At 38.4% G+C, this 23,432-nt stretch overlaps 2 protein-coding genes across 3 annotated transcripts in view; one reads left to right on the top strand and one right to left on the bottom strand.

Moving 5' to 3' along the window:
- Nucleotides 1-3,958: 3,958 nt before the first annotated feature.
- gucy2d (guanylate cyclase 2D, retinal) lies at nt 3,959-18,817 on the bottom strand. 2 transcript variants are annotated; one of them, XM_007563163.2, is made up of 19 exons: nt 17,577-18,817; nt 15,797-16,832; nt 15,416-15,717; nt 14,951-15,323; nt 14,777-14,861; nt 14,580-14,691; nt 14,375-14,494; nt 14,191-14,271; nt 13,381-13,557; nt 13,139-13,295; nt 12,890-13,039; nt 12,571-12,719; nt 12,336-12,493; nt 10,739-10,931; nt 9,396-9,570; nt 8,149-8,247; nt 7,398-7,492; nt 7,226-7,308; nt 3,959-5,594 (listed from the first exon to the last, which is right to left on the bottom strand). In XM_007563163.2, exons 2-19 carry the CDS (start codon nt 16,668-16,670, stop codon nt 5,510-5,512), a joined length of 3,468 nt encoding a protein of 1,155 aa, XP_007563225.1. In that variant the 5' UTR covers nt 16,671-16,832; nt 17,577-18,817; the 3' UTR covers nt 3,959-5,509. The 2 variants fall into 2 exon arrangements, with proteins under 2 accessions (XP_007563225.1, XP_016532497.1); XM_016677011.1 differs by having other exon boundaries at nt 15,797-16,828.
- The window catches only part of LOC107837484 (very-long-chain 3-oxoacyl-CoA reductase-like), a 9,711-nt gene continuing 4,349 nt past the window's right edge, over nt 18,071-23,432 (top strand). Inside the window, exon 1 of the mRNA XM_016676965.1 lies at nt 18,071-18,121. Within this exon, the coding sequence (XP_016532451.1) occupies nt 18,071-18,121 (51 nt within the window). The remainder of the gene's footprint in view (nt 18,122-23,432) is intronic.

Genomic DNA, 23,432 nt, shown 5'->3' with positions numbered 1-23,432 from the left:
CTCCCCTTCCCACAAACACACTGTCAATGTAGACGTAGTGCAAAACAAACAAGTTCCGTTATGAGCTTTCAAAATAAAGTCGCTGTCTCCCCCCAATTCCAACTTTTGAAAATGAATACATGTTCAATTGTGGTTCTGTTGACGATGTAAATAAATGCAGTGCAGTTTATCTTGCCCAAGGAAGGATCTATGAGAATTGGTCCAGGGCTTGAGTCAGTTCTGATGTCTACACCCACACTACTTTCTTTCACATGTGTGGACATGTGAAGGAAAAATAAAAGATAAAAATGAGTCTACATCAACCGCCTGTGCTTCCAGCCACATACTACAATTGCATAAAATAATTCAGAGGGCCACAAATGGCCCCTATTTCTCACTTTGTACACAACTACAGTAAATATACCTCACACTGTTTTCTAAGGAGTGGCCAGAAGTGCTAACAACCTTAGCATGGCACACCAAAATCCCCAACAGACCAAAACCAGAATTGTATGTTTTATTACATATCTGTCATATTACGGTGGGAGACAACAAATGTCAAAACACACGTCAAATAAATTCAATTCAATTCAGTTTATTTATGTAGCACCAATTCAAATCAGAAAAAAAAAAGAAAAATAGGCTATTCAATCCAATTAAGTGTGTAGTGACAGAGGACAGTCAGGTGCATTGTGTTGTTGCTTCCTCTAGTGGCTTCATCTGGGAGAGAAAACACGTCTGTAGATGAGCTCCAAGATAAATTAAAAGGTTGTATGCTGACAGAGATCACAGTTTTCAGCAAAGGTCAGGCAAATCCAAGAACCTTAACAGAATCTTTAGAGTTTTATTAATCTACGATGTTATGGTACAACTTACAAAAAAACAAAAAACAAAAACAAAAAACAGATTTGATATGGTAAAACAAGAAGTTTTTCAGTGTCAATGATTTTAGGAAACTGATAAATTGTGACATATAGAAGTGATCCTTGTGAGTGGAGCTAAATATAAATGACCATAAAATTGGATGTTATGAAGGACAAAAAGGGAAAACATATTTAAGTAAACAAATAAAGCGTGTCATTTATTTACCTCTTTGTTTCATGCATTTAAGAAAACCAGGCATAAAAGACTGTGTGGGCAGGCCACTGAAATAAATACATAAATGTTGAGACTCTTCCATACGAGTGGCAGTTGCTCCGTTTTAAATTGTGTATTAGGGTGCAAAGATGATCTTATTTCTTCTCAGTAATCCGCAAGTTAAACTGGAATATGCTAAGGTTTAGTCCAGGTGTGGATGCAGGTTCATCATGTTAATGGCGTGCCCATCCGTGCTTTTATTGTGTAAGGCCGTCGCTTGATTTCCGGAATTTCCCTCTCTCACCCTTGTAAAACTTGACGCAGGAAAGCTGGCACCTCCAAGCCGGTGTGTAGGTTAAAAAACATAAAGAGATTTTTTTTTTTTTTTTTTTGTCATTCTGTGTTAAAAAAAAAAAAAAAAAAAAAAAACTAACCGGGCGGCTGCTTGGCTGGGGTTTAACCGGGGACGCTCTCACGGCCGCGCAGAGGAACAGGCAGTTTGTGTTTATTCATTCAGCTTCTGGATTTCACAGAAACAGGAACGGAGCAGATGAACATGTTGTTCCAGAGGTCGAATTTTGTCTGCAGCCTCTACGGTCTGTCATTCATCCTCTAAATGCTTATTAGAGAGGAAAAGTTCACAGAACACTTCCTCTCTAAAAGGAAAAGTAGCATATGGCTTGTTTGTTTTATTGTAACCATAGCTATCTAATTATACTGTTTTACTGCTGTGCAATTAAGCAAGTTGCTTATGACTGTACAGCTCTGTTTAACATAAACTTAAAGATTTTATTTCAGCCACCAGCTGATCAGGAACGTATCGGATGTTGCCGATAACAGGCTGGCGTTCAGGTTATCAGGTCATCTTGATGAACTGATAAATTAAATCTGTGCTTAGAGCCAATCTAAAGTTATGCAGGACCTTCCAACTACCCTCGGCCATCATCGCTGCTGAAAAACTATTAACTTTTTATCATGGAAGTTTAAACATTCACTCATTATGCATCTAACAAAACCTTTTTCAGTTTGCATCTGGGAACTGGAAGCAATAACTATATAACTATATATGAGATGCTTGAATCAATTTCACATGGCTTTCAGGTGTGACAGCGATGGGGGACAAAAAAAAAAGTTCAAATCTTTTTGATTTATGGAACAGATCAAGATATTGTTGTGCATCCATGTAATGTGTTAGACGTATTTCAAAATTTTTGCAAATAAAACCTGGATCCCCACAGCATGATGCTGCCACCACTAGTAATCACTGGGCAAGTTGATGTGTTCAGGGTGATGTATAGCAGTTTCCACACAGGTTTCTGACTCAAGAACGTTGTTTTCTATGTTCCTCATGTCTTCAGACCAAATTTATTGGCTTTCTTTCAACAATGACTTTCTCCTTCTGCTCTGCGCTAGACTTCTGGTTTCAAATCTAACAGTTGCATAATTTGTGTATAATTTGTGTGAGATAACTTTCTGGAGTGGGATAGACTGCAGTGCAGTTTATCCCTGCCCTGGGCAGTTAATGCTACCCTGGGCAAATCCCCATACGGCCCAAATAAAAAACACAACTGTGTGGAGTGTATGTTTGTAAAATGCAAAGAACAGTGACAATGAAGTGGGGGGCAAAATAAAAAGGGAAGAATCAATGTACGTTATCTACAGATTACCACGTTAGGCCTGTGGGAACTAAAAGACAAAAAGCAGGACCAGAGACAGGCATCGACCTTTAACCTTTGGGCCAAGTTTTCAGTTTAAAGGTGTTTGGGAATCTCTTAACTTCACTGATGATGCTATAATATTTCAAGTCCTACAAGCAATTTAATTTCTGGGGGTGTCTTTAAAAAGGCTCAACAAACAAAATAACAACAAATTAAGTTTTCTAATGATACACAGCTTGGAACTCGTCCAGATTAAATTTGGCTTGTTGCTTGGATAACTGTGAGGTCAGAGCATTGGCTCATCTCTTGAGTCCTTCAAGGTTTGAATAATTTATATGCAAGTATTAAGTGCCAAACACAAGTAGGAGATCCATGTATGTAAATACGCATCTCTGGTCAGGTACTGGAACTCCAGTCAGCAAAAAGACGCCACGAAAAACAAACTGTGCAAACAACATTTAAGATGGTTGGAGTGTGAAATTTAGCATATCTCAGAGGTTAACCTCTTAAAATGATCTCGCCCAAGCTCTTGAAGATATTGTGTTATTTAAGACCGATTCGTATGTCTTTAAGAGTATTCTCCACCGTAAAGCAGAATCACTGAGGCTCATAGAGACAAAACAACTAATAATTATCCACGGCTGTCTGAGAGATTGGGCTCCCCAGGAAATATATTATTTGTGACGTGTTTAAATGCAGTTCTTTAGCCTGTTTAACACTGATGCACTGGCGTCACTGAGCGTCTTTATTGATTCAGGCGACTGTCAGGCCGCCACTTGGGAGACGAGCCTCTGCAGAACTGATGTTGGGCAGCGAGTCAGACATACGAGGACACAATCTTCACTAAAACCACAATTTATTTACAGAAACACACTGAGATCACTTTCAAAATGAACAATGCAGTCCATTCAGTTTTGATGTGACCTACCTGTTTGGCAAATTGGTTATAAATCTAAAAAAAAAAAAGAAAAGAAAAAAAAGAACAGGTATTGCCTTTAAAATAGGATTAATCATGTTGTTGTTCAGATACCCACCAATGAAAGAAAAGACCACTCCTCCCATGTTGCTCGTCTTGATTCAGGATTTTCTCTTTGTCATGGGTTTAATCGTGCTTGAAAGAGTCAGAACTGCTAAACAGTTAATGATGTGTGATACACCAAATGCAGCCTGACAATTAAGTCATCAGGCGTCCAGGTTTTTTTTTTTTTTTTTTTTTTTTTACTTTTGTGGAGGCTCACTCTTTGTTTTTTTTTTTTTGTCTCTATGCACTAAACTACTGCAGCAAGGTTAAAAGTGATAATCAGCAAGCTGCCAAAAAAGTCTGCAGCCTGGTTTTAAGAGGACGTTCATAATTTGACATCGCCTGCCTGCTGATACATCAGTATAAGATTCGTGGCAGACTGTGACTGAACCGTTGTGATTTGCTTACATCTCCAGTTCAGTCTAATAATTAGGAAATCCAAGCAGAAAAAAATCAAACAAAACAAACAAAAAAAGAAAAACTAACTGCAGGAACACAAGCTATATACACATTTACATTATATACAAATTAAGCCAAAGAAAAACCTCGAGGAGTCCAAGCAGAAGTTCTAGGTTGAAGAAAAGACACAGACATTTCCCTCTGAGCGACGGAGATCCTTCGAGTTTAGCCCGCCGAAGCACAGCGTGGGGAACGATCATTTCAGCCAATTGACTCTAAAGATCTGTGCATCATTGTGGAAGAAACATGCTGTATTAAATAAAGGACAGCAATCAGCCGTGCGTGAAGCATGCTACTGTAACAGACTGCCTATAGAGGAACGGCGTTGATGAAACCAAGCGGCCACATATGGGATACAGCTCTTAAAGCAGCACGCACACCACCAAAAACAACACTGTGAGTCGCTTTGGAAAAAGTGCTTAAAACGCATGTTCTCAACAGGCTGAGATCATTCAGTAAGTTCTCACTAAATGATAACCACTGAATGAAAACACAGTGTTACAGTATCAGGGAATTATCATGACAATTTAACATAAAATGGCCAAAAACATCTCTTTGATTTAACTGCTTGCCAAAATAAAAATTATAGGTGATATTCTTGGTGAGACAAATTCATCTAACTTGTATGTGCAAGCTAAAGTAGCCATTTTTCAGTCAACAGGTGGGGGGCGCTAGACTCCAGCACTTTCCCTGGCATGTTATTTGAAAAGACTTTAAACCACAGAAGCAATGGGATGGAGCATTTTGGCAGTTTTTGTTACAGGTGCTGGATGGAGTTTTCCTCATCTACCCGGAATGATCCAGGCGCTGATGAATAAATCCTAATGAAACTCAGGGTAAATCAGCACTTCTGAAGTGCAGTTGGGAGAACTGAGCTTTCGGGTCGCTGACAAAATCTGATCAATATCTTTATAATGTACAAAATTAGGAATATGTTCCATAAAACAAGCACAGCAACCAAACACATGGTACGCAGTGCTAGATATCTCTTGTTTCTGAGTGGTTGTCTGACATCTTAGACCTTGAAACACCTTCCTGTATTTTATGCATTTTTGGTTCATAAACAACTGATGTGAAATCAATTGAAGATCCTTTCCTGCTTGCCTCCTTTTTGCCACAGAGAAGTACGGATTCTTCATTGAAGTGCCGTGATCACACTACAAATGCGAACAACGCATAATGTGAAAATCACTGGTTCCAGATCCGCTTCCGTTTCCTGGGTTTGCTGCTTCCCGTTACGCGCACGTCTTTGGCCCGGCAGAAACATTTTTTTTTTTTATTCCCCATATCTTGAGCATCAGCCCCTGATCCCAGCCTAATTCGCCTTCTTCTGTCGATCCAGGAATTTTTGTCTTCTGTCTGGAGGGATCTCGTCCAGCCCGATTCCATGATTGACACCGCTGTAAGAGGAAAAGCAGCTTTTATGCGTCTGTGAGGAGAATACAGGACTAAACGGCACATTCACAGCAGGAATGAACATTTTTCAACTCTCCATTTAACACAGTTTGTTCTACACTGAACAAGTGAGAAAACTAATTAAACTGATTCTCACTTTATAATTATGCTAATGTTTTTTATTATTATTATAAGGAATGAAAACCTACACTGGTGGTCAGAAGAGTTAGAAATTAGGATTTATATTCTTCAAAATAAAAGCCTCAATTCCTTGTTTAGACTAAAATAAAAGTAGTTTCCAGTAATGGATTACACTGTCTTTTCAAAACAACACTTAAAGAAACTACTCAAAATATAAGTGTAAGTATTATTAAAAACTATATCCTAGTAAAGTAGGTTCAGCATTACTAGAGAAAATAAACCACTTCTGAAAAAGGGTTTATGTTGTTTGTTCCTAATAAAACTCACAGATACTTTACAAGACATAAAAGTATTAATGACACAAACCATTAAAGGTAGCAGCTGTAAGGCTATTTAATTGTATTTGTTTTAAAATTCCTTTAAGTCACATTAATAAAATAATCTTGGTCAGCAACTCATTTTATTACATATTTGACAGAAATTAAGGCAAATATATTTATTTTAAAATTTGAAATTTAATACTTGAGTTGGAATTAAATGATTTTATTATTAAACAAACAAACCACTACCAGGAAGAATTCAGAAAGAAACTCAGAATAAATAACTGGAGATACATTAGCTGCTGAAAGACTCGATTTTATGACAAATTACATCAGTTTATGTCTCCGAAATTGAAACAGAAGTATTTCTGTGCACAATTTAAACTTCTAAATACCCAAATTTAGGAGAAAAAAATGGATGGAAAGGATGAATGACATCGCTAAGATGGCTTTCATGTCTCTGTTGCAGGTGTACAAAGGCAAAATAAAATGAGTGGAAAAACAATTAAGAGACTGAGTCTTAAAACAAGGTGATCAGATTGTGTTTGATTCCAGTTGGGCTCTTTTCTTGGTTCTGGTGCCTGACAGACTTATTTCCTAATCAGAAGGTTTTCCGTCATGATGATATTAAGTTACACTCATTTTAACAATTTATTGAGTTTTAAACTGGCAGGATAAGATAGTTGATTAAAAAAAATATTTGAAATGTGTTGTGTTCACAAGCATGAAAGCAAACCTGGTTTGTTCAGAAACTCCCAGATTTACAATTAACGTTTCTGTTACTTAAGTCAATTATCTAATATATTCTCTTTAATATTTATTTCTAGAATGAATTTTTGCATATTGAGGTTGGCCCTAAATCAGACATGAAAAGAAAAAGAAATATTTTGTAGTAGTAGTGGAAATCGAAGCAGTATTTCCCTCTGATCTACTTCTAAACATTTACAATGCACATAAAATGATTCTGCACATTGGCACAGGCAGCTAAAAAGTCAGGATTTAAGTTAAAACTGTTAACATTCTGATGTGTTCAGCTGATGCATCTGAAACTCAATTCAAATTATCTGAAGCCCTTCCAGATCCTTGAAGGGGCCACAAAATCTTCTATACCTCTGGACGGAGGAGTTCACAGTTTACCTGAGACAAATAACATTTAGGTAAAAATGTTTTCTTACTCTTTGCTCTCGATGGGAACTGGCAGAGGCTTGTTAAAACCTTCCTTCCCCACCAGCCAGTAGGTGGTCTCTATACCTTTTCCCTAAAATCAGATCACAGTTTGCGTTAACTTCTAAAGGACTTACAGTTTTTCTCACGTTATTAAAAAGTCAATCTTTCAGTGGTACATACCTTTAACTCTGTCAGACCTCTGACCTGAATCTTGTATCCCATATTCAAGTTGTTCAGGAGATCAACTGTTGTTTGGTTCACATGGATTCTGTAAGCTATGCATGCAGAAGAAACATAATTTCAGAGCAGGGAAATCGCTTTATGACAGATCCACATAGAAACTCTTTTGTGCCGGGTTGATCTGTCTTTATAGATGCTCCTCAAATTGCCAGTACATTGGGACACAGTTTGGGAAACTGAAGCTGATGACGGTGATGTAAGGTTAGACTGGTTGCCGTTTGTTTTTCCTCCACTTGGTGGCAGTAGATCATTACTGGGCAGTTTCTGACTACACATCTGTTCATCCCTGAATATCCACCATATGGTCTAAATTAGCAAAAGAAAACAACTGGTTAAATTACAAAAAAGCTACATCTGACAAACTGTAGCTTCTAGGGAAAGTCTTAAAAATTTCATGTATTAAAAGGCCACACAGGATCTTTCACAGCAAACCCTCAGCTTTATGCCTAAATTTGAATGTACAGAGTATTATTGACATAAATGTGGTAATTATTGGCATTTATCCTGAAACTTCAACATGCCCTTTAATTCTGTTGATAGTGTTAAAGGATTAGTGAGTCCTGCTCACTTAAAGCCCTGTTTAGCCTGAGGCAACGTGTACTCGGACTGCCACACACCTGTCCTCCAGCCCAGAACGCTCAGAAAAAAACGTAGAACATTAATGCAGGCGTCTTCTATTAAAGACACTTACGCAAACTGGTGGACTCCATTCGAGATGTGGTGTTGACCGTGTCTCCGAACAGACAGTACCGAGGCATCGTCAGGCCGACCACTCCTGCTACGACTGGACCTGCGATTTTCGAATGCATGTGGCGTATATACGTTACTATAGATGTTTATAAACGTACATTTTTCATAAATGCAGGTGGCGTTCCAACCGGGAGAGAACAGAAATGCATTGGGCCGTGTCAGAAGTCCAGCGTGTGCGGTGTCTTAATAGGATGACAGCACTCTAAGTGGATAGTGTTTCACTGTTCCAGGAACACGTTTCAGACGAGGATAAAAGAGGTAAAAATATCTCCTTGACTTAGCAGCTTGGGGACTCAGATTCTTCTTTAACTCTTATTCACTCTGAAGTGGAGTTTAGGTTTATTTTACCCAATATTGCACAGCACCGACAAGTATAACTCCTGGCTTACTGCACTTATCAAGAGTTTTGAGCTCTTCGCATTAATTACTTTTTTTATGTAACACACAAAATTATTAGAAATACAGTATATAAGACAGATAATATTAAAGGTAAAAATTTAAATGCGTCTCCGATCATTTAACTTTTTTAGGGAAGCTTTTTTGAATCCGTGGGACTTCTGAATGACTTTTCAAAGCTTTGGTTCAGTCCTTGAAAACGATCGTTACACTTTGGCTCAGTGATACTGAGATCATTTACTTTTATTTAAAGTTTTCTCTGAATGACCTGCCTTTTTGTTGCGTTTTATTTTTTTTTTACTTTTGAAACATGTTTTGGATCAGTTTCTGCACTTGTTCCCCTACGGTTCCCTGGTGTTACAAAATCTGAAGTATAGCTAAACTGTGATAGGATTATCCTTTTTTATATAACTGTATTGTTTTGCTTTTGGTAGTTTTAGTAGATGCAATAAAAGAAGGAAAATATTTGCTATTGCTGTAAGTGGAGACACAAAGAAGAGGTATATCTTTAAGTTAAGGGTATTTTTATTCTCAGACGATATATCAATCTGAGAAATTAATCTATATAAAAATGTGCAACAGCCAGGCATGGTAGATAAGTGAAGAAGAGCTTTAGAAAACACTGATCCATTGCTTTTATATGCTGTTATAACAAACCGTGAAGTCATGAAAGCTCGCTGAACACAAAATGCAGTCATTTGTTTTAAGGAATTGTCCAGATGCTATTTCAAGGCGTACAGTTCTAATGTTGGGACTTTATCACTGAACAGAAAGTAGTAACACGATGCTCACCGGAGTGCAGGCCAACACGGATCCGGAGTTTCAGGTCAGGCATGTGTCTAGCCTTGAAGCTCCCAATCAGGCTCAAAATATCAAGGGACATGTTGGCCATCTCAGCTGCGTGACGATTGCCGTTCCTGGTGGGAACTCCAGAGGCCACCATGTACGCATCTCCAATGGTTTCCACCTGAGCAGCACGAAAACGAAGAGGTGAACAAACACAAGAGAGGGACTTTTGTCTCAACCTTAATTTACAGACAATTAGGAAACATAAAAAGTGAGGAGAACTTCAACCCAATACTAATATGTGTCAAATATGGAAAATTTGTAAATATAAATATATCTGATTTAATAGCTAATTCATGTTCAGCTTTATTCAAGTCCCAAAGGGCAATTATAAAAAAAAAAAAAAAGTAAGAAAGATATTAAAACTCAAAGTTTTAAAAGTGAGGGGCAATGCAGTGTGCCAAAATAACATCAAATATCACTCCAAAGATATGGAGCATCATCAGCAAACAATTACTACTAACATCAGTAACATATGTGAAAAAAATAGAAATCAGCTAATCAACCCAACAGTCAGATGCTACCCCCCCTGCCTTGTCCTGCAGTAAAAATAAAAATCTCTAATGTGTTATGAAGTATTTTATTCCTTTAAAGGCAATATTAATGGCAGTAACTCAGTATTTGTTACTGAGTACTGTTCGCATTTAAATGAAAAATACCAACAGAAACTGTGTAATCAGTTTCAAAATGACAAAGGCTATTTTTAATTTCTTGTTTTAGGTCAAACAAGATGAGTTTCCTTTCCTTACTACAGATAACGTCTATATTCCTAGGTTTTACACTATGTAATGGCATTACAGAAGGTTTTTCAACACTTTGTATCATAAAACACTGCGTGAGTTGGTTGAAATAATATTCAGACATTAAATAAAAATGTGAAATAATGGCCACCACCATATTTTACTATTTTTCCTTCCAGGCGTACATGAGTTTTTAACAATGAATTTTTAAAAAAACTATTAACTTCATGGTAGTGTTGAATTAGCCTCAGATCAATGTTTGAGTGATTTACAGAGGGAAGCCATTTGTGTGATTGAGGTCACAAGCAAAAAAGTGATGATCCACTCATATATAACACTGTATAATAATTAATAATATAATGCACAAAATCCCTTTAACATGTATGGGTTATCATTTTTCCATACGTCACACAATGCAAATGTTTGTTAACTTCAAAAACATAAAAAAGTAGTTCCTCTGACATGCAAACAATACTACTTTTAAAAAAAAGAAGCTAAATTCAGAATAAAGTCGCATTAAAACGCTGCAAACGGCCCATGAATGCTAACCTTGTAGACGTCGTGCAGTGGGATGATGGCATCAAAAAGCGTGTAGAGGTCGTTGAGCAGGTCGACCACCTCGATGGGCTCACTGAGCGCGGAGATGGTTGTAAAACCCACGATGTCACTGAAGTACAGCGTGACAACACTGAAATGTTCCGGCTCCACAGGCTTGCCGAGCTTTAGCGCCTGGGCCACAGACCTGAAAGACGAACATGAAGACTGAAAGGCGAGCTTGAAGTGCTGACACACAGGTTCTCAAAAACAATTTGCGTGTTTTCAAAACTTCAACAAAATGTGACTAATTAGCTTCACCATTCTTCAATGACCACTAAATTTAGCTATACTACAATCTAATCAGACTTCACTGAACACATTAATGATGTTTCTTCACACTGAAGAATGAGTTTATTCGCATTAAAGATAATATTAGCATTTTAGCTGCTAAGTAGTTAGCGCAAGCTAGTGCTAGCCATTTTCAACATACACACTTTAACCAAAGAATTTGTCATAAATTAAACTTGTAGACAAGCTATGAAGCTATATTTATTTGTGTTAATTATCTTTGTCATTTTGTAGCAGTTTTAAAATTTAATTGAAATGCTATTTAAATTTTTGAACCTATGTATTTTGGTTTTCAAACTCAGATCTGTCAAGTCTTTTCAGACATGACGAGGCTGTCATCTTTACATTGGTTCATTCTATTTAAAATAAAAATAAAATAAATTCATTTTGACCCAATTTTTTTTATTATTATTTAGCCTATGATAAAAATACCCATTGAGATTAAAAACCTCTTTTTCAAGGAAGTCCTAACCAAGAGGTAGCAACAAATACAACACAGAAAAATATAGTTAAAAGTTGAGCTATAAAAAAAAAACAGGCTCATAGAATCGGCCTCAAGAATTTTTAGTTTAAATTTAAAAGCATTAAACAAAATGGGTTCAGTTGATCTAAAAGTTTCTAATAACGAGTTCCATGACGAAGGAGCAGAGTGAACAAAATATTACTTGTTTAGTAATCTGGGTTATGGGTTATTCGTTGGCATTTATGTTTAGAAAGTAGTTACTTTTGCAGAGTCAAACCCATAACCTAACCTGTTAATTTGAGTCAAATGAATTAACACAACCCTCAGTCAGCAAAATAATTCAGACATTTTTGGAGCATAATCATTTATATCAGGTTTACATTTGTAACACTGATGTGGACTGGTTTTTTTATTTATTTTACGATTCTGTATTATCAGAATAGAAATTATGTTCAATGACATAAAACACAAATGGGTCTTCTGTTGCTTCAGGACAAAGAGAGTCTTGCCTGTTAGGAAGTTTGCGCATTTTTGCACAAAAAAACAAACAAACCTAAGGTGGCAATAAGCTTGGCACAATTTAAAAAAATTCAAAAGAAACTGCATTGCCATCAGTCACTTTAATGATGCAGTATTTTACTTTCTATCACTATGACTAAGCAGCATCATTTAATTTTTGTCACTTGGTAGTAAAAATGTTACCTCCTTTGCATCTGTTTTAAGGTGTTGTTAGTTGTCAACTGCAGTTTTGAGTATAACATCATGTCTTTATAATGTTTCCATATGATGAATACTTACTTGGGCAACATCTGAGCCACCAGTTGATCTGTTTTCTGTCTCTCCAGCTCGAGCTCCTCCGTCCTCTCTCTGATGAGATCCTCCAAGTTGGAGGAGTATTGCTCCAACATCCGCAACATAGAGTCTATAATGTTAGTCTTCTTTCCTTTGTGCTTGAACTGTCATGAGAAGGTTGGTTCCCAGTAAGTTTCAGTTCATTATAGAATCCCAAATGAACGTATTTCCAGATTTTTACCTGCTTGAAAATATCCTCAAAGGATGGTCTCTTCTCTGGATCTTCACTCCAGGCTTGTTTTATTAACTGAATTACTTCTACAGGGGCCTCCTCCACTGATATAATGGGGCGACATAGAGGTGGAGGGTCTTTAACCTTGTTGATAATCTCTGTCAACACACAAAAAATGAGCAAAATATTAGACACACACAACACAGAATAAATTAAAGGGAAAAGTTTTGTTTAAGAGTCCTTGTCTCATGCAAGGAGGATTTTTAGAAAGACCTTAGACATATAAAATTACTTAGAATCTACCACCATCTTGCCTGAAGTTACTCACCCTTGGGAGGCATATCCAGCATGCAGAAAGGCGAAGAGCGAGAGACAATCTCCTGCACAATGATGGAGAAACTGTAAACGTCTCCAAAGAAAGTCCCTTTCTTCCTCAGACTTGGGTCTCGCAGCAGCTCCGGAGCCGACCAGAGCAAGTCTTTTTATTGGACAAAAACGCACAACCGTAGATAAGCAAATTGTCATGCATAAGTAAATAAAGAAAAAAATGTTATTCCAAACTTGCAGGTGTTCTCACCCTCAGGCTTTTCCTCATCGGTGTCTATGCTTTGTGTAATCAAAATTTCATTAAACCCATAATCTGTCACTTTCAGCACAAAGCGCCCATCCACCACACAGTTACGAGATTTGAGCCGCCCATGAATGATGTTGCGATGATGCAGGTACTTCATTCCCTGATGGAAGTAAAAAATAAAAAAAATACATGTAATGAGACAACCTGATCATGTGTAAAATAAAACAGAGAGAAGTCTTTCTTACCCTGATCAGATCCATTAACAAGGAAGACTTGAACATCCAGTCAAGACGCACATCTTCGTTGCCCAGCAAATCCTCCAGACTTCCCCTGCTGCAGTGCTCAGTAACAATGCCAAAGATCCCAGAGTCAAAGAACAGTCCCAGGAAAAGATTTAGGTTCTCATGCCTCATCTCCCTTAGCTGAAAGGGAAAAAAAAAAAAAAAGCAACACTTTTTTAATGTTTTACAAAACCACTGTGCTCTGCTCTTTTGTGACCAAAAAGTATTTAGTATTGTTAAATTATTTGGTTTATCAAAAACAGAGTTTCCACCACAATGAACACAATGATTCCCAAGTTCAGCCATTTTGAAATCTTTATACAAATAAAACTTTTTTCAGTTTGCCATGTTTTTATGTATAAAGATGATATGCAATTTAACCTTGCATATCATCATTACTCTAAAATCTAAACGTCCAAAAGAAAAAAAAAAAACAGAAAAGTTGCCATAATTTGGGAGTTCATGTAAAAAACTAAAAGATTTCTCATTTCTCATTTTAACTTCTGCTTCGTATCTCATTAAATCTTTCTCACACATACATCTTCAAGGCCAATGCGCCTAGTTGGCAAAAACAGAACACTTTCTTCTTCTGCCAGAGGCTGAAAGAACAAGAACAAAGTTTTCTCTGGCCAAGACATTTTCTTGGACACCTTGGAAGCCCTCATATATCTCTCCTACTGAAGCACACCACCTTCATATTTCTCTGACACCACATTATAGAAAAAGGTTCTGACCAGAATGTGTCACAAGACCAAACTTCAAGAACTCACTTACTTTCACAAAGACTACCTCTGTGCTGCCATTCACGCTAGAAACTGTTCCTGAGGGACATTTCTTCAACCAAACCCAGTCACCCTGTAGGATAAAGTAAACATTACTTTTTACATATCAGAGGATCCAGACAGAACTAAAAGTGGGAAACATATCCATTGCATCTGGCGTGGTGTAATTTTCTTACCTCAAACACAGCAACGTTTGAACTGTCTGGAGTGGAGGCTAGGTAGCTACGGCCAGACACAGAGTGGTGAGGTGTCTTCATGTCGCCTTGGCTTTTCATGATACTTTCATCATTTAGCTTCTGCTCACAGAGAGGATAAAAAGGTAATGCCAGAGCAAATCATTTGGAAATGCAGAGGTGTCAGTTTTGATTCAGTGAGACTGACCCGTTTGCTGACTTGAGTGTTGATAAAAACCAGATCATCAAGAGTCAGGATCACCTTCGATGAGCCACCGTTTCCATTACTCCCAAAGCTGAACCCAACTTTGCCTTGTTTCCTGTGCACAAAAACATCATGTATAATTGAGAAAACACAAAAACTGAGCAAGCTGAGATGTAATTTTCCTACTCTGCTATACCTACTTCAAGTGAAGAAAGACGTTTACTACACCTCCCACCAGAGAAATGAACAACAGGAATAGAAAAAAGAATGTGATTATATCCATCCCTTTGGAAAGAAGAAAAAGAACAAACGTTTGTGTAAATTACCACATTTATTACATCAGTGTATGGATGCTAGTATGCTAACAAACTGACCTCCAGTGCAAGCAAAGTACGAGCTAAACCAGCAACTTGAATCTGTGTAGGGAGTGCTGCCTGCAAAGTGAATTGAGCGGCCAAGATATTTCAAGCCTCCTGTCTTGCCGTCTGTGTGACTACGATGAAGAAAATGTGTGGAGTAGAGCGAGATGCCCATGCCGCTGTAGTCCAGCACTACATAGCTAGCCTGCATCCCTTCACCGTTTCTTCCTGCCTGCAGCTGCTGATTGAATCCTTCAAATTCAAAGCCTCCCTCACTCTCTCCCAGGACGGCACCTGATACCCAATGGCCTCCACTTGTGCGGGCTTGCTCAGCAGCCATAGCAGTATAGTACATCATGTTGTAAATGGTGCCAAAGAATGGAGAAACCTAACAAAGGGCAGTCAGACAATACATTTTAGGAAGAATGCGTTAACTTTGGTTTCTCACTTTCAATAATTAGATTCCTCAACAAGTCTTACCTGTTCTGGTGGAGTACTGCTGCGTACTTCATAGGTGTTTTGAGCCTCTCTGAAGGCCTCATAGAAATTGTGTTCCCCAGACTCCATGGTGATGGTGAGAACTCCATCATAGGCTTTTCGGAGCTTGGTATCATTTCCTAGCATGTAGTAGTTTGCGTCTTTGTATGGTAGGGAATACAGAAGTGTGTCATAGGTAATAAAAACATAGCCACGGTCTATCATCCGCATAGCTAAGGCTGTTGTCAGGAGCTGGTACTGGGCTTGGCCACCAATCAGGACAGAGGGCATGCACATGATGATCACTGCAAAAAGATTAACAAAGCAAGTTTGCACAGTTTGCATGGGCTTAAGTTCTTGACTTCTGAGTAAAGTGCATCTTACCTCTAACTCGATCTGCTTCCCTCACTCTTTTCAGAGCTCTCCGAGGCCCGTCCTTATCACTCTCCATTGTGATTACAGGGTTGACAGGCAGGCCAAGAGCCCTGAGTGAAGTGGCTAACTCCTGTCCTGTGGCTTCCCAAATATCAGTTTCTTCTGAGATGATGGCCACATGAGCCCATCGAAAATACCTTAGCACTGTAAAAATTACATGGGCAGACAATGGCAGTGGTCTTAGGAAGGTAGGGTACGTGTCTCCTGTGTTCATGTTGGGTTTGAGACAACCCCAAGACAGAATCCCAACATCCCACTCTTTTGCATACAAAGCAGCAGAGGAGCAGTAGCCTGGGTTAGCAGGACCCAAGAAAGCAGCACCGTAACCTTCTAGATCAGCAAAGCGAACAAGGGCACGAGTTGACTTGCAGTCCTCATTAATCAATGTGTAGTCATACCAGTAGCCTTTGTTAAGGTAGGGGTTCTTGTTTATACGGCTGGTGGCAAGGCGGGCTGCCAAGTCAGGGAGAGCCTTAGAGTATAAGATGTCACATGTCCAAGGTCCAACCAGGGCCACCTTGAAAGTGGTTGCCCATGCTTGACAAGGAAATAATGAGATCATGAGTAATAGGAGATAAAACCAGTTCCCCCTTGATCTTCTGGTTTGCTGCACTGGGGATGATGGCAACTGTGGTGTTGATGACAAGGATTTTGATGACAGTGATAATAGTGCTGATGATAGCTGAAACTTTCTACAGCCAGCAAAACTATTTGTAATCACCGTCCATATATGCCTCTTTTTTATCACTTTAACTGAGTGGTGCCTCCATCGTGGGTGGTAGGCAAGGTTGTGCAGACATCGAGGGTCTCTCTGATTAGTCATTTTCACATCCAGCTTCAATGACGCCTCAGACACAGAAGGTGAACTGAGAGTTTACAATGGTAGGTGAGATTTTCTTTGGTTCTGGGATTGCTTCCCTTGGCACTCCGCAGGCCTCTAGTCCAAAGGTGGACAGGCGGCAAGAAGACTCCAAGACATCACTGCCTCCAGGAGACAAGAACGAAAATATATTAGGAAACATAAGACACAACATTTCATAATTATGTTGGAACTGAAGACTTGTTTTGATTTAATCTTTATAAATCAGAGATGAGCCTTGAAAATCCTTTGACAAGATGCCATTATGAATCCTATCAGCATTGATATGGCCTCACAGCTGAGGACGCGCTGCCTGTGCTGTCCCTTGGAGAATTACTAGCATGTGTGTAAGAAGCTCATTAGCTTTGCCAGAGCTAATTCCAGGTAACCATCAGCTAAATCTGGATCCTGTTCTCTAACCTTCTATTTGCTATGCTATCTCCTTTGCCTGTGATTTGGTCTTTCCAAGGTTTCTGCGCCATCTTCAAGTCTAATTCAGTCATACATGTCATACTTCTATGTAAGCTGGTAAAAAATTAAGGATTCCTTTTCTGAAATCAACTTTATAGCTAAACAGAAATTGCTGAATCATACCTGCCTCCTGAACCATATCTGTTGCTGATATAGTGTGTAATTTACATATACAAACTCAGAATTTAAAACCTTTTTCCCAAAATATGTAATTAGCAAATAAGTTTTTTAAGTTATTTATACTGACACCCCTGTAACTAGGTGCTGTTGTATATCAAAAGCTTTCAAATTAAACTTATTTAAAGTGTGTAGCGAGCACCGACAGACCTAAGCAATGCTACAGAAAATAAAGAATTGTTCACCTGTACATAGCACATGTCAAATTAATGGAGACCTTACCTGGAGTAGTTTTCAACACAGGAGCCATGTCAGGGTTTGAGTCTGTCGTTAAATAGCACCATCCAAATTCCAGGTGAATTAAGCGTACTCAGGATGAGATTATCTTTTGTCTTGCATTGTGAAACATAAATCCTAAACTCAGGTGAGGTACAAAACAAAAATAGAAAAAAAAGAACACCTGGAAGTTTATATCATTTTTTTGTCCAAGTTATTAGAAGCAGGTTGAATGAAAAAAACTTCCAAATTCCAGGGTGTTGGTCTTCTTGGTTTAGTTGTTGCTGTCCCTGTTTTGGACTGGGACCCACCCCAAACCACAGGTACATGAGAAGAGGTGCAACCCGGTTCCAGAGTTTGGACTGGTAAAAATAGATCAGCTTGATGGGCTGAGGGCTTGAGAGAGGGAATAAGTAAAGGGAAGGAAAAAAGTGGGAAGGGCTGACAAGCTTTGACTTCTCAACCTTCTTTAGCTTTTAATCCATACTAGTGTGGGAAACATGTGTGGGGGGGAGAAGCATAGTGGCAGGGAGGATCACCAGGAGAAGAAGGTGAAAGTAGAAGCACACTCACTGTTTCTCACGTGCTGATTTATCCAAGCAACTGTTGCATAGAGTGCACTTAAACATGACTTCTAGATAACTGGAAACTTAAATCCTGTTTAAACAAGTGGGTACCTTCACATGTCTGCGTGAAAAAACAGACATTTTTAGTGATTTGCAGTTCAGGCCTCTTTAAAATCAAGGACAAATGACACAATCTAGAGGTTTACAACACAACATGAAAGTAAGTTCGTGGAACATTTTATCCCATATTCCGATCTGACACTGAAGATATGGAGACACGCCAGAAAGGTTGGGGATAAAATATTAAAAGAGACTAAAAAGAAATATTCCAATCTTTGAAGATCTCACAGAGTGCTTTTCCATTCATCACCTTTAAAATGGAAAGAATATCGCAGAACTATGAATCTACCAAGACATCACGTGCTCCACAAAGCTGATCTTGTGTAATAGTGACAAGTACAAAGCGAATGTTAACAAAGCCATACAAGATCTTGTTTGACGATCACCACAAGCCGTTGTGGTTGTGGGAATGTGGTACAAGTCAGATACGCATCAAAAGAGTGCAAAGGATGAGGTTCGGATAAGTATTGACAGGAGGCTAAAAGATGGATATGTGGTGCTGGAACTGAAGAGTGAAGCATGAAATTATACAAGTCAAAAAGCATAAATTTCTAAGCCTGATAACATGGGGCTATACTACGATGTGAGCTAAGGAAAATTAGTCAACAATTTGTGAATACTTGGGAATACAGCCAATCAACACAAAGTGCCTCTCCTGGATTGGCTCCAGCTAATAGCATGTCAAGTAGCATTGTGACTGAGTTTCAGCTTCCCAAGCTGCATTTTATTTTGAAAATTACAGATATGCTGAACAGGAAAACACTTGAATACATACATTTACTATGAGTAATTAGAAATTACATTTCTCAGAAAAATGTGTGAAAAGTTGAATTTGCCCAAACTGAACAATGACAGTAGGTGGGGGGTCCACAGTACATATGCAGGGAAGGTGACAATTACCGAATGGAAGCAGCTTTGAAGCAGAAAACTGAGTATTTCTGTCCTTTTCCATTTTATGGAAGATTTCTGAGTATAAATGAAGCAATGATTAAAATGAAAAACAACCATCCAGTACGAAAATCTAAGAAGAGAAATCATAAGAATGTTCAGAAAAGAAGCAACCAAAGTACAACCAATCATGGCGAAAGATTTTTGTTCACACAGGTGTCTTCCATCCAACCTGTCAGTGTTGAATCTGTACAATGATGCTCATGAGGCAAAATAAGTACGTAAGCTGGCGCAAACAGCTGAAAATATCTGGTGTGCTAATTGTTATAAGCTAACAGGAAGTTGTTTCTTTGATAAGGTAAAAGGAACAACAAAAACTCTGTTTAAAATGAAAAAGCTGCTGGGAAATAATGCTCAAACATGCATCCTCAATGACCTCTTTATGAAGGCTGATTGCGGCATATGTGAGGTAAGCGCTGTTCTCATTTGTCCTGTCTTGCACATCCACAGAAGACTTGTTAAAGTAATCAGATTAGTCAGGCGAGGCCTTGCTAAACTGGTCGGCTGCACGCAAGCCTCTTAGTGACATGGCTGACAGCACTGTTAGAGATCACTCCAAAGCAAGGTCGGACATACAGCCAGCTCAGCAGAGGCAGCATCACTTCACCATACTGTCAGGAGGCGATCAGCACCTACAGCTGGGGTGGCCAAGTCCAGTCCTCGAGAGCTACCATCCTGCAACTTTCAGATGCATCCCTGCTTCAACACACCTGAATCAAATGAATGGCTTGTTATCAGGCCTCTGTAGAGCTGATCCCGGTGTGTTGGAGTAAGGATACTTCTAAAACTTGCAGGATGGTGGCTCTCGAGGACTGGACTTGGCCACCCCTGACCTACAGGTTCACTGTGAGGCAGTAGATGTGAGGCCACTTGCTTGCAAAACTAGTAATAAGACATTTTGTTCAACGCTCAAAAAATACATACTGTCTCAACTAAAAGCATTCATCTACCTTAGTTAATACTTTACTTGAGAGGGTTTGTGAAAGGAACAACAGTTTTCCGTGATCAAATTTGATTATTCAAGTGATTTAATCTGGCAGACTCTCCCAATGACATCACTCCCACCTTCCAGGATCACAGGATCAACAGCGTGTAGGAAAGCTAGGAGTCATCACTGAAAGTCATACCAGAGTGTAATTTAGGAAAGGTAATCCCGAGCAGCCTATGGGGAAACCTGTATATCCACCCTCACTGGCTGCAGAGAGCTGCGAGCGCATGTTGCCTCTCCAGGATGAATCCTAGAGGATCACATTCAGTACACGGTGGATTTTCACCTTCAGATTATTACTAACATAACATTTTTTTTAATAAAAAAAAAAAAAGAAATCCTCTGCGAGCTTTACTGGTGAGAGTATCGCAAAAGCAGCTTTACTTTACCTGTGTGAGTTTTTGCTAACAGACACGTTGATGCATCGTAGTCGTTTCAGAGGTTTGGGTCGTATTGACTGTATGCTGCCACCTTTTGAGCAAGTAGTGCAACTGCAACGCGATTCTTTTCAAACCAAAGAGGCCGAGTAGATTCCCTGACACCATCCGGACAGGTTTAAATGATTAACCCTTATAGTAGATTATCTGTTCAGATTATTTATTTTGGGCACTTAGACAAAAGATACAAACACCAAAAGGCAGCAGATGCACAACAATAATTTAAATGAAGGGTCTAAATAGATGAACAGAGGAACACCTTTTTGGCCAAGATGTTGTTTCAACCACTCAACTCTTTATCTGATTGTAACAGACAAGATCTTACTCTGCTTTGCAAAAGTATTAAAACCCTTCCTTTCTCCTATTTTGCTGTATTACAGCGTCAAACTTCAGTGTATTTTACTAGAATTTGTGATAGACCAACACAATGTGAAAATTAATAATTGGGGTGTGAAAGAGAAAGCACACAGCATCTTCCCATCATTTGGGCTACAGGACTGGAATTTAACACTCTGTGCGCTATCACCACTGTTGTCATTCTCATTTAATCAGAGGCAGTATCAGTTTGTCAGCGTACAAACAGTCCCTTTAAATGAAAGAGGACTGTTTCTTCTTAAACAAACAGCTGACACATTGTAACTGTGATAGGTTCATAAAAGTCTGGAAAGGGTGGTGTAGATATTTGTTTTAACACTTTACTCTGATTAATAAAGAGGGAAAAAAAGAAGAAGGACCACCAAAGACGAGGAGCTTGAGGGGATTGGTGCACAGCCAACAAATGTAAGTCACGTTCGACTCACAGTGACCTTCAAGTATGAAACCTGCTTTGGTCAACTTAATAAAAACTCATATTAGCAAAAAACAGTTTGCCCTAGAGTTGTTCTGCTTCATCATCCATATGCACAGTTCATGTAGGACCATTAGCCTTCACACATTCCCATTTTTATGCCCACAACCCATTCATTTGTGACCCATATAAAAAAGTTGGCTGGGAGGATCTGTTACCTGACAAAATGCAGGGAAATGTGCCTGCAGCTCTGGGAGAGAATGAAAATGGAGATAATCATCCCCACTGATGAGGGAACAAGAGTCAGTGGATTTCAGAAGATAAAAGAGGAAATAAAAACATAAATAAATATGAGGCTCTATCTTAGTGAGATAATAAAAGGTGAATTTGAATCGGATTCTGACCTACATTACTTTGTTGATATAATGCAGATGCAGGGTGAAATAAAACCTGATTAGTTATTCAAAACCAGGTCAGTGTTACATGCATTCCAGTAAACAATAGCAGTTTATCCTGCAGGACTTCAACCAGTTGATTGGCAAATTATGCCATGGAAATTCGGGTTCCTACAAAATGTCCACCAGAGAAAATCCAACAAACGATTAGTGTCCAGTGCACCACCATGCAGCCAAGTGAAGTAAATAATATAAACAACATGTAAGATGTCACAAAGTTTCAGTACAACTTAAGAGCTTTAATGTTTAACTGAATATATGAGTCTGAAAATGCACAAACCAATGTTAAACAGATTACTGATATGTTTAAGATTATTTTTTGGCGACTGGTTTTTATTTTTGCTTGATTTTGTTCCAACGCCGCCCTGTTTTTGGTCAAGTTTGGTCCTGTTGAATCTGGCAGAATTTTTTATTTTCAAGAGGAGAGTTTCCCAGTTTCAACTGCAACAAATAAACAGAACTTAGGTAAAACGGTAACTAACATGCCTATTTTTAATTTCATACACAATATAAATCACACTTTAAATGAGCAGACACTTGTCAAAACAAATAATACTATTGTTATTATGGTAAATTATTATTAGTAATAATAATTTAGTGTCGCTTTTTATTTTGGTCATATGCAGGTACATTTTGTAGTTTGTGTGGAGTTTGCTACTTCAAAGTATCTGTAAGTAATGAATGCTGTTTCTGCTTTTGATGACACAAGTCGTGTGTTGGTCTCGACTGGAGGACAAGTTTGTTTACAGAGACTTCATAATTGATGTTATTAGTTTTTTTTTCTGTTGTTTTGTTTATTTATTTCAGATATTTAAAATGTCTTCCAGTTCCACAAAGTTTATTGATGTTTAAGAATATGTTCTCGCATTATTATTATGCCGTCAGTGTTATATTACTTGAAAATACTGTAGTCTCAAAGCAACATTATCGCTTATCGCAGTAACTTCTGGAAGAATTTATTGTCCACCAAAATTTGTTATCGTGACAGGCCTGATTATGTGTATCAAATGTATTTAGGGGAAGCTATTATTTCCTCAAAACAAAAATGACGGCATGATTTATCAGACAATCGGAGTTTGATGATAACCAGCATTTTCTCATCATCTGGGCTACAGGACTGGAATTGTACATTCTGTTCACTATCACCATTTTTGTGACTCTTTCATTTAATCAGAGGCAGTATCAGTTTGTCAACGTACAAACAGTCCCTTTGTTTCTGTTTTCCTTCTTTTGGTTCAATGTTTTGTTGGCTCTTGTGGCCTTTATTTCGCAGAAGGTGGGTTATGAGAGGTGGAAGATGCGACCGCGTCAAGGACCATGGCATACATTGGTCGCGCTTTGCCCTTTGCCACATCCACAAACCAAACATTCCCTTTAAATTAAATAGTAGTATTGTTTCTACTGAAATAAACAGCTGACATATTGTAACTGTGATACAATAGTTACAATATGTTAGTGAGATAACAAAAGGTGAATTTGAATCGGATTCTGACCTACATTACTTTGATATAATGCAGATGCAGTGTGAAATAAAACCTGATTAGTTATTCAAAACCAGGTC

The sequence above is a fragment of the Poecilia formosa genome, unplaced genomic scaffold, assembly GCF_000485575.1.
Source record: "Poecilia formosa unplaced genomic scaffold, Poecilia_formosa-5.1.2 Scaffold145, whole genome shotgun sequence".
Classification (NCBI taxonomy): Eukaryota; Metazoa; Chordata; class Actinopteri; order Cyprinodontiformes; family Poeciliidae; genus Poecilia; species Poecilia formosa.
This window is presented reverse-complemented; position numbering and strand designations above follow the sequence as displayed.

Coding starts and splice junctions, on each gene's coding strand:
- gucy2d (XM_007563163.2), bottom strand. CDS start 16,670: ATGACTAATCAGAGAGACCCTCGATGTCTGCACAACCTTGCCTACCAC. Junction 12,494..12,570: donor TTGAGGATATTTTCAAGCAG/GTAAAAATCTGG, acceptor TTCTCATGACAG/TTCAAGCACAAAGGAAAGAA. Junction 9,571..10,738: donor CACTGCACGACGTCTACAAG/GTTAGCATTCAT, acceptor CGTGCTGCTCAG/GTGGAAACCATTGGAGATGC.